At 36.3% G+C, this 12,239-nt stretch overlaps 1 protein-coding gene across 1 annotated transcript; it reads right to left on the bottom strand.

The window, feature by feature from the left end:
• Window positions 1–3,943: 3,943 nt before the first annotated feature.
• On the bottom strand, window positions 3,944–6,293 carry LOC5566299 (fatty acyl-CoA reductase wat). Its single transcript, XM_001664066.2, has 4 exons — window positions 5,512–6,293; window positions 5,058–5,449; window positions 4,457–4,999; window positions 3,944–4,394 (listed from the first exon to the last, which is right to left on the bottom strand). Exons 1-4 carry the CDS (start codon window positions 5,713–5,715, stop codon window positions 4,037–4,039), a joined length of 1,497 nt encoding a protein of 498 aa, XP_001664116.2. The 5' UTR covers window positions 5,716–6,293; the 3' UTR covers window positions 3,944–4,036.
• Between the last annotated feature and the right edge of the window lie 5,946 nt (window positions 6,294–12,239).

Below are 12,239 nucleotides of genomic sequence, written 5' to 3'. Positions count from 1 at the left end.
CCATTTAGATATGTTTTTCATTGTCAATCGGCTTATTGGACTATGTGTAAGCATATTAAACAAATAGTATCTTCGACTTTGACTCCAGTCGAATGTAAATGCCGGAGGTCCACTTTGAGGTTCCAAAATGTGTTGTGTAAACTATCATAAACAAAAAAGCAAATCTTCCTGAAAAGAGAAGAAAATACAAAAAACTGTAATAATAAATCAATGTATGAATTCTTTGTGGATTTATGGTAAATTAAGGATGAATTCGAGAAGTAATGCTGGGAACCCAAGCAACCAATAGTTCGGATTGTACTTAAGCAGTGAACTCCATAGTTCACTTTTGGTATAAATTTAGTTTGAGTGAAACTTTTTCGCTGATTAAGAGAACACTACGGATATTAAATGAACTTGATTATCAGATGAGTAACTCATGAACTCATCAAAAACTTGAAAGTTCAGAACAAGTTTGAATTGAACTTATTTTGTACTTGAAGGTAAAGATCAAACTTAAACGAACTTTATATAAACTGTGAAGTTCGGGTTAATTACTTTAAAAGTGAGCTGATTAAGCCAAAACATTTCCTTTTATCCGAAATTTTTGTTGCTTGGGAAACTTTCAGAATATATGCATAAAGGTTTGTTAAGTATCTGAATAATACTTGCTAATTTCTTCGAAGAATCCCAGAAATAATTTCCTGGAGAATTATCATTTACTTGATTTTACAAAGGAATCCTTGGGAAATGAAGCTTGAATATATTCTTAGTGGATTTCCTGATTGAATCCTTGACAAAATTGTGGAAATATTCTTGTAGGAACTTTTATAGATGTCTTGATAGAGCTCTGGTTGAATCATTGAAAAAAATCTGGGATCTGTGAAACATAATTTATTGGGAAATCGATCGATGAGTTAAAGAGTGATTCAAAGAGGATCGTTTAGAAAACTATTAGTAGCTTTATCAAAATGGTTTTTTACTCTTCTTCTTCTTTTTGGCATTAACGTCCTCACTTAGACAGAGCCTGCTTCTCAGCTTAGTGTTCTTATCAGCTCTTCCACATTTATTAACTGAGAGCTTTCTTTGCCAAAGTTGCCATTTTCACATTCGTATATCGTGTGGCAGGTACGATTATACTCTATGCCCAGGGAAGTTTTTTACTCTAGGCAAGTTAACTACTGAAAAAACCTGGTGTCTGGTAAAATATCTCACAGAATCCTAAAGATTATCCAAGAAACCACTGGAAAAAAAAATCAGGAATGGATTAATGCACAAGTTTATTATTTGACGTTTTAGTGGTTATTTATGTGACCATGGAAACCATCATCGGCATCGCTAAAACGTCAAATTAGTGAACTCGTGCATAGGTCCATAGTTGCTTGTGTAGAAAGTTCCAGTAGGAATGCCCGCTAGATAATCTGGGGGAATGCCTGAAAGAGATCATGGAGATATTTAAAGTGTTTCATCTCGATGAGTTTTCAGATGAATCTCTGGGTATGTTTCACTAAGAATAGGTAGAATTCAAGGCATAATATAGAATGTATGCAGTATTTTGATGAACACCTGTACAGCGTCGAGTTGTCTAGGCTCGCTAGAATGAGGTAGAACGGGATTAGTTCAAAAACGCTGGGAAATAAAGCGCTAAAATGATGTGATGACTATTGGAGCAAAAATATGAGCAATGGAGACGAGCAGTCTTCAACGTCATTACCTCAGATACGTTCAATTTCCAATCTTCAATGCAGTACCGTAATTTCGGGTGAAATTGATCATTTTTCACGGTTTTTCTAGTCTGTTTTCTATAATGTTAACAATGCCAAACAACTAAATGCAGGAAAACAAGTACGAAGGTGAGCCTCATCGACTCATGTACCGAAATTTTCTATCAAATGTTATTTTAGTGTTAACAAATATCTCTAAAATAAAAAATCAGGGAATCTCATTTCGGGATGAAATTGATCACTTGCCAATGCCATTATTGTTAGTTTTCAAAACAACTCTACATGATAAACTTGAGCTCCCTGAATCCGAATATGCTTGTCTAAATCTTAACAATGCAATCTATATAAATAAAAATGGAATGATGTTTGTATGTCACGAAATGGCATCCAAACGGGTCAACGGATTTGAATGATTATAATTACGTTTTGTTCGTCAAGTGTTCCGACGTGTTTGTGTGTATAAAAATCCCAGGATATTCACCGGGAAAGTCGGGTAAACGAGCGTGAACGGGACTGTCATATTGTATGGGAGGTTCCATGACATGTTTCAGCAGCCTACTTGATGGCAAGACGAAGTTTGCCGGGACCACTAGTATTTATATAAATAACGAATAGTTAAATTTCACGAATTACGCGGAAAACGCCCAAATGTATGCAATTTCCTAAGGAAATCAATGATATCTAACAGAAATTCAATTATTTCAACCATTTGAGCTAATTGGTACGAGTTTTGGTGATGAAATCAGGTTTGCGGATATATCTCTAGCATCCTCACAAACTTTCAGGTTTATACTATGTTTAAATCCTTGGTTAGAAATAGAAGTTTATAGGTGTTTGTCAATACTGCACCGTGCATGATTTTGAAATTTTACATTATTTTCATAGTAATAAACATTCTTCAACGCAAAAAACTTCACAACACACAGTTCGACAATAGTTACGACCAGGCATTGCAGAATTCGCTCTCATTTGAGTATGAAGCACGATCAAAGCAAGTAAAGAAAAACATCCCATCTGTTGTGGTCCACGATCGTCATTGTATCGCAAGGTGTAACAAGTCTGATAAATGGAAGCAGCGAGCGAGAGCCCCAAAGAGAGAGCGATGATAAAAGAAATTTTTCTCGCTTGTTTACCGTTGGGGATAGGGGTTTTTCTTTACGGGCACGATAAACAATCCACGAACTTCCAACATCAATAGTGTCCCCCAGGCTTGGAGCATGTTTAGAGGTGTTTTATCATGCACTACTATCCACCCAATCTGATCAAAGTTGTAGCAGTATACGATAAACAGTCTCTCATAATGTGCAGCATGTTATGATAGTTACAGAGAACGATACGTGAGAGATTTTCTCAATTTTCTCAGGATTCAATCCCTGGTTACGACAAACAACGTTCATTTACTGCAGCTTACATTGATATTTATGCTCCATTACGAAGAAATAAAATCGTGTGATACAATGATCAATTTCACCCTTCTGATCAATTACACCCGATTTTACGGTACCGTAAAACGGGGTATCTTTGATAATGCGGGTAACTTTGATAGTGCGTAACCCACCACATACTAAACGATATATCATAATTTCTGTTAATCTGTTAAGCAAAACGAATGCAAAACTAAAGAATATTGGTATGACACTTCATGTACCAGCGGTTTTCATTTGAATCAAGAACATTTGAAGCTTTTTATACGAATATTAAAAATTGACACAATTTTCGCATTTTCAAAACGCTTACAAACAATCTGTTCTACAATCACTATTCGATGTAGTTTTGAATAGTTGGCCACTTATTTTTGATAGCCTAGTTATCATAGAGCTTGAATACGGTCTCAAATCTTTTAGCGAAAAGCATTTTCACAAACTGGGACCATTTTTGTAATCTAAGTCAAAAATTTCCATATAACGTTAAACGCCTAGAGGTATGCGATGCCCTACAAATGCACATTATTCATTCAATTTTGTTCGATTCAAACTCCATTATCAAAGTTACCCCAGAACAGAAAACCTACTTTCGATCATATTAAAAATTATATATCCATTCAGAATAAATGTTTTGGCAATCTATCGACTGCAATCGATAGCTAGGATGCCAGTACTTGTTTTGAAAATATAAATTATAATTCTTTGAAACAGCATGCATAAATATTGAAGTTTTCTTCGAAAAAACTATCAAAGTTACCCCGTTTTACGGTACTTTCACAAGATAGCAAATAAAAATGCATGTACCTAATTGTCATAAAAAGATTATTCATTCATCCAATTTATTCAGGTAACATATACATTTCATAAGGAACTATCAAAAATGTATTGAAGAAACTTACAGCTTATTGTTTATTCTTGCCTGATCCATTCCTCTGGCAAATAACTTCGCAAGCCGTAGGCAACTCCCATGAACATGCTCAATTTCAGCATCCAATCGGCCAGTTCGAATAGTTTGAGCCTTTTGAAAGCAATCATAATGGAGTCGTCACTTTCCTTGAACAGGTACCGTCGGCAGCCCAACAGGCACAGACTACAGTACTCCAGCAGACCCTGCGTGATGTAGGCTATGTTGAAATGGATTTTGTCCGTCTCGCCAAGGCCCTTGGATAGGCTGCGGAAGTTGTCGGTATCGAACACCCAGTCATGCGTGGTGAAGTACATCAGCGAGTTTTGGGCGTGGAAAATCGAACGCTGCAGTTTTAGGAGGCTGGAGAACGTATTAAGGATCGTTATTTGGATTATTTACTGGCTTAAAAAAGCAATACTTACAAAGGTTTTATTTTACAAAACCTTAGCACTGTATCGATGCAAAAAGCCGGAATGACCTGGTACAGAAAGAACAGCACAAAGAACAATGTCCTGTTCGTTGTGATATGTCCTTTTGGAGCCCACATCATCTTCATCATCGGTATTCTATGAGAAAAGTAGTCAGATTCTTCATACAGGAATTGATTGCTCAAGGCCTTGTCGGGTTCAGCAGCGCTATTGTAGATGGGTAAGTCGTCCCTAGAACTAAACGACTTCTTCCATGCAGCTACGATTATGGCTTTTATACTGACATCTACTGGGATGCAATTCATATTACAATCTATGCTGACGAAAAAAGTTCGCACTATTCCAGCAGCGTGCGCTGAAAGGATTCCGGCCGGTCCATTATAGTTTTCGATCCAACCAGGCATCGGTTCGTTTTCGGTGTTGATCACAATCGAAGGTCGGAATATTACCAACGGTAATTCGTGGCGGTAATCGTAGCAGATCTGTTCCGCAAGACCTTTCGTGAAAGTATATGTGTTGGGTGCAAAACCTGATAATCTGCAATGAAAGTGGAGTTTGAAATTTATGTCTACGTACCATGTACAATAGATCTTACTTGTCTGATAGAGTGTTCAGTACCTCAGGATCTATCTTCTCTACCATTTCGATAGCCTTTCTCCAATTCATTTTTGCTGGATATATCCGCTCTTCAACATGAGGTACTTCCGGGTTAGAGTAAGTGGTAGAAATGTGCACTATTGCCTTCAGGTTACTCAAAGTCTTAGCCCATCGTAAGACTTCGTGTGTTCCTCGGGTATTCAAAAGTAAAGCCTTGTCCAGCGGATCGTCGAATCGTACACTGGCAGCTGCGTGAAATACGAACTGAACACCGGACATCCGCCTGATACTCTCATCGTCTAGTCCAAGACGTAGCTGAGAACAATCTCCATCTATTGGGACAATTTTTTGAAACGAATCAGGACGTTCTTCACGTAACTTGTTGAACAACTGAAATCCCAAACAATTTGTAGAGCCTTCAATTCATCTCTTTCGCAAACACATGTCCTTACCGGCACTTGAACCAACTCAGCGACTCGTTCCTTGGCCAATTTTCCCCTTCGTGGCCTCAGCAGTACAAACACATTCCCTATCTGGGGACAAGATCGCAGCAGCTTCTCGATCAACACCTTGCCCATGAATCCGGAACCACCGGTTATGAAAACATCTGCTTCGGCAAATGTCTCCGGGATGCTTTGCCGCGGCATACAATCCATGGTCAATCTGTTTGAGCACTAAATTTTTTCGAACTTTTCATAGACAATGTTATGGAACCGTACCGTACCTTCCGACTACTAGCCATCATTTGGCGGAAAGACACCGGTTTTAATTGTTTCGAAAACAAGGTGACTAATTCGGGACTGACGTTCGTACGAATTACGGGCTTATGTATTATGCATTAGAACAGTAATGATTCCAAATGTAGCTTTGCTTAGAAGTTCTATACTTTTTGAAATCGTATTATATATGGATTGCAAATCAGATACCTACACAACGGGTGCCTCTTGTTTTCGGTTTGGATCATGTTGAATGAACTTATCGGACAGTTTTACAATTGCTGCAAAATCAAATAATGATTTGTCTAGAAAAACTTTCTAAATGCGTGTAGTTAAGTTAGGTACTGTACTGTACAGTACTGTTAAATTTTCGTGGGACTGTTTTGTAACCTCGGTGAGCTACGAGTTCAAGGGCAACGTCAAATTGGCATCACGTAGCATGCATTTGGTACAGTATGTAACCCATGACTGACCAGCTTAATATTAGGAAGGCAAACGCCCATCCTCTTTTCCGGTGATGTGATGTGATTCCGTAAATGATTGAAAAGATAATAGAGTAAAGTGGGGGCAAAGTTCTACCGTAGTGGCAAAATCTATATTTCTAGAAAATGTACAACAGTTAAAGAAATAAATACCACAGAGTAAACCTCAACATATTGGGTACAATTTTACTGAACCTATTGTCAAAATATTTACCCAATGGGGCAAAAGTTCGCTTACTGAAACACAAAATGTCGATACTCTTATGTCGGGCATACTTTATACCAGCCATAAACTTGTATTAGCAGAAAAATACACACTAAAATTTCAACAAAATATTACAAAAAATGTTGGCATTTAATTTACTCACAGATTCATGCTTATATGATACCCTTGAATGATCGTTACTCATGTGAAATAAATTGGCGTGAAAGTATCACAATTGTGTGAATAATTTTTAAAGTGATTGTTTTCATATTTTTGTTCAGTGGGCGATGGACTGGGTGGTAAGCGAGAAGTCGAAGCCTTGGTTTTACGAACTGTCACTGTACTGTAGTAATAGGCCTATTCAAATGACGACTCAAATCAGCTGATCGGGAAGCACTTTGACATTTCTTCTATGAAAATGACAGGCCCGTGTTAGCACCGGTCCTCCAGCGATGTAAACAAATGCATAGACGGATCTGTCACATGAAAAGGCCTATTTGCTCCCTAGGTAGCACCACGGTAGAATTTACACAGGCAATTTGTATAAATTTGTTCCTGCTTAAACATCTGTCTGCGAGATTACTATCCCGTTAATTACTCTTACTTACGTACAACTAGTTGTTTCGAAGTAAAATTTACCTACGCCAACTCTTAATTAACGTTAAATTATAAACACACACTTTATTAATTCAGTTATCTACATGTACCTATATCAATTATAATTTGAACAACTACCACTATCCGAAAACATTCACATCCCTACCCAGGTAACCAATAAGCATTGAGATAAGCCTCGTAGTGGACTGCTTACAGCATTAGATCTGCTTGCTGTCCTATGAAAACATGTTCATAGCTAAGCTGACATAAACCAGCACAACCACTGCTATTCAATTCCTTTCGGTTCTTAATAAGCATTTCCACTGCACGTGCTATTTTCGATTCTTAGCAAACGAAATGCTTTTTCATTGCAGTAAGAATGCAACGAAAGAGCGGTACAGGTTGAACGTTACATATCTGACTCTATGTTGTGTCTCTTTCACACCTATGTCTCGATTCTTGCATCTGATGGAAACGATCTCAAAGGCAATTACTGTCAAACATGATTGCCGTGGGAGAAACGAATTATCGAATGCTTGTTTAATTGGAACGATAGCACTTGTTCCAAAATATCACCAGATAATCCTTCCTGCATGAGGATAATAATTTACCTACCCTTATTAGCTTCAATAGAATCCAATTGCATCCATGCATTCTTGCAATACAAATCAAGAATCATTACCTCCTAAAGACATTTATAATTAGCTCGTAGATAATTGAATGTACCTTCGAGCAAAGCGTGCCTTATATTGGGCAAAAAATCAACGCCCGACCAACATCAACTGCAGCATACTCTGTAGCGTGGAGCATCACCATCGTTCACAATCACCAGACCGTCAGTTCGTATCGCAAAACGTCAAAAATCAGCAATAAATTATCCGCTACGAGAAATATCCATAACAATACAAGCAGCCACCATCATTGGAGAGATGCGAGAGAGGGTGGAAAAATATTTTGTTTTGGTTTGCTCTTCGCTGAGGCGTTACGTTTTTTGACAGTGAAATGCGACGTTCCTGAAGGCGCAGCATTGAAGCAGCCTGATATTTCGCCAAAACCAGCTTTTAAGAAGCCCTACTGGCAGCTATACGTTCAATCAGCATTTATTGCTCTGTCGTACTAACGCATATAATGCTAATTGAAAGCTGTTTTAAGTGCTTACCGGTTACTTGGGTAGACTTCAAGTCATGCTCACAAATCTACTTACTTTTAACCTAAGATACTTTTAACATGCAAGGAATAGTGTAGGTGATAACCTCTCACGCAGGAGACCACGGAGCAAGTTGGCCGACGCGCACTTTATTTTGATTGTTGCTATGTTTTTAAGGTCGATAAAGCAGCAGCGAATCTTTCCAGATATGTTGATAAAGCAGAACAAAATGCGGAGTAAACATTGCAAAATATTCTAAACTCAATTAAATTTACTTTGACGTATGTAAATTCAATCGAAATTTAGTTGTCAACAATTATACGGTATTATTGTTTTTAACAATATATTGAGGATTTTGCCCTCTAATAGACTCACACCTAAATAATTTTGTCACACCAAAATATTCTCCCACCATGTTTGCCATATATTGGATGGCGTCGTAGCTAACAAAACCAACAAGTAACGCACATGTAACGCATTATGTTGGATTGTACATTGAATGCAAGTTGCGTGCTTCTATTAAAGTGCCATAGAAACGGACGTGTGAGTATTTATTTTTCCACGTTCAAAATGTGCACGAGAATCTATTCCTCAATAAAACGAACAATACTGTCTAAACAACTATATTTATAGTTATCTGTAAATTAACCTAAACGTATAGTTAACTTCACCGGAAAAATGATTACGAACACTTTATTTTGTTCTCCGTGTAATCATGCTCATTTACAAGCTAATTTTCTTACGTGAGGTAGCCGGGGTAGCCATTCGAATCTTTTAAATTTTGAATGGATTTACCCAAGATAACTCAAATGCCGATTTTGCAGCAGGCAGATGGCCGACATTTCCTTGAAAACCCGAATGAGTTTTTCCCGATTGCTCTGCCTCAGCATTGATAAACGGTTGAAACACAGACAAAATAAAAATCTAAAAAAAAAAATTAAGGACATCTTGATTACCGCATAAGAATTTCAAGAAAATGAATGAGATTTTTACTTTGTTTGGGACGCATTTGAGAGATAAGCACATTGTGTCGAGGCTATTATTCGATCACTACCTTCTTATTAGAAATTTGTGTTTCATAAAACATAAGCAGATGTTTCAGTATTTTTTTCTGTAACAATAACTGATAACGTAAAAGTTGCTAGTGTTTTTTAGCTCACGAATATCCCTTCTTCATAGCATAGGTTTTTCTTCCATATTTGATTGATCTAATAATCATTTTCCCTCCTTTTAATAGAGGCTGTTCTTCATAGGTAAATACACTAATGAAAAATAACAGAGCTACTGAAATTTGTCAATATTTCTTTTTGTTAAGTGTACGATATTCCTTCAAGTTTAAGGTGAAGATGAAGATGAAGATGAATCGAAGCCAAAGCTCAAATTTTCAAGAGCACGGATATGGAGAACCAAACAACCGTTTAAGCTGAAAACCTAATCGATTGGTCACCACCAGCTAGTGACCAATCGATTAAGTTTTCAGCTTGAACGGATGTTCAGTTCTCCAGATCCGTGCTCTTGAAAATTTTAACTTTGGCTTCGATTCATCTTCACCTTAATTGTAAAAGATATTATTTTCAATTCTTATGATTTAATCCAATGTTTTCAAAGCTTTCGATCTAAAAATACGCTATTTTTCCTATCTGCGTAGTGATTATTAGCATTTCGATTACTCATTACTGATGTTCTTATTTTATTTGACTTTTAAGCCTAGATGACCTAAAAAAATGTGTCTTGTCAAAACATATCATGAAAACTGATATTGATTGTCGGAAAATTAATGTAGAAGCATGATGTCGCTTTTTTATCTAAAAGTAAAACTCTGAAGTTTCAATATATGTACGACAAGTCTGAGAAGATTCTATTTCTAACATAATTCACTAATGCATAATGGACTTACTATAGTCTTTATGTCACACTTAGTAAAATAAAAAATAGTATGACCTAATGGACATATGGTATGAGAACTATTGGATGGACGAATAATGCATCTCTGCGAAATAATGTCAATACATTTTAAAGAATGGTCTATAATTAAAAGAAGGAATTAAAGAAAATGCTAATTAAAATATTATCAGCTTATTCCAAATAATCATTGGACAAGTGTTACTTAAAAGAATAGCCTATTAATCTAACAATTCAAAATTCGACCATACGTCCAATCAGCCAAATGTACATAAGCCAAATATCCACATTTATGCCAAACATGCCGCTTCCAATGAAATCAAATGCCTCGTTTTCATGTCAGGCTATTACAAGAACAATTTTTAAGTTGTTTTGAGTTTAATGCACGTGCACACTACATTGAACATCAGTTACCGTAAAACGGGGTAACTTTGATAGTTTTTTTCGAAGAAAACTTGAATATTTTTGCATGCTGTTTCAAAGATTTACAATTTATATTTTTAAAACAAGTACTGGCATCCTAGCTATCGATTACAGTCGATAAATTGGCAAAAGATTTATTTTGAATGGATATATAATTTTTCATATAATCGAAAGTTGGTTTTCTGTTTTGGGGTAACTTTGATAATGGAGTATGATTCGAACAAAATTGAATGAATAACGAACATTTGTAGGGCATTGCATACCTCTAGGCGTTTAACGTTATATGGAAATTTCTGACTTAGATTACAAAAATGGTCCCAGTTTGTGAATATGCTTTTCGCTAAGAGATTTGAGACCGTATTCAAGTTCTATGATACCTAGGCTATCAAAGATAAGTGACCAACTATTCAAAACTACATTAAATAGTGATCGTAGAACAGATTGTTTGTAAGCGTTTTGAAAATGCTAAAATTGTGTAAATTCGTATAAAAAGCCTAAAATGTTCTTGATTCAAATGAAAACCGCTCTTACATGAAGTGTCATACTAGTATTCTTTAGTTTTGCATTCGTTTTGCTTAACTGATTAACAGAAATTATGATATTTCATTTAGTATGCGGTGGGTTACGCACTATCAAAGTTACCCGCATTATCAAAGTAACCCCGTTTTACGGTACTTTTTTTACATATGCATTTCAAAACAAATTTAACATTTTTGTACCTTGACTTACACTACTTAGCGCGTTAAACACTTTTTGGCAGCAGAATCATCAATATCTTTCAGTAGGTAGCATATATTACGATTTTTTCAGGGAAATGGTAGGGCATAATGAACACATGGTGCGAAATGGACTTTATTATATAAATAAAGAATAAAATAATATGTTAATCATTCCACAGTCCGGGAAGTCTTACCAGCAGTATTTATAGCTCAGAAATCCCGTAGGTACGAACAAGTAAAAGGTACCAGAGTCATAAGGTAAAATAATGAATATCACTCGAGATAGGTAGACATGACAGTCCTTTCCCATTTAGAAACTATCTAATAACTCTTTAAAAAGACACCTTCACATTACAACAACTCATGCAAGGGAAAATCGAAAATATAACCAGAAAATTCCACAATTTTTTCTTGACTACAACAAAACTTTCAAATCATTCAATTCATGTTGCTCAACATTATATTTGACAAATTCATCAACACTAAAGAACAATTCTTCTCAATACAGCAATCGCTTCACAAAAGAACAACTATGTTCACAATAAACGACAATTTCGTCAGCTCTAAAGAACAATTTGGTTCAACTCAAATCGGCAATTTTTTCAAAAACAAATAAAATTGGCATTTCGCCACCCCAAAGAAAAAAGGTTTTCTCCAGCACACGTTTCCATGATTCTCGTCGCCACTCTTATATCCTGTAAATAAAGAATAAAATAATATGTTATTCATTCCACAGTCTGGGAAGTCTCACCTCTGCGCCTACAGCAGCTAGTATTTATAGCTCAGAAATCCCGTAGGTACGAACAAGTAAAAGGTACCAGAGTCATAAGGTAAAATAATGAATATCACTCGAGATAGGTAGACATGACAGGACACCCCCTTTATCTCTGAGTATATGAATACTTCATCAACACTGTATGAGATCTGTATTGCATTTGGAATGTTTGACGGTATAAAAGTTTGTTTTTTTTTTTACTTCAATTGTCTTT

The sequence above is a fragment of the Aedes aegypti genome, chromosome 3, assembly GCF_002204515.2.
Source record: "Aedes aegypti strain LVP_AGWG chromosome 3, AaegL5.0 Primary Assembly, whole genome shotgun sequence".
In the NCBI taxonomy this organism is placed as follows: domain Eukaryota; kingdom Metazoa; phylum Arthropoda; class Insecta; order Diptera; family Culicidae; genus Aedes; species Aedes aegypti.
The sequence above is the reverse complement of the archived record's forward strand: the minus strand, read 5'-3'. Positions and strand labels throughout refer to the sequence as shown.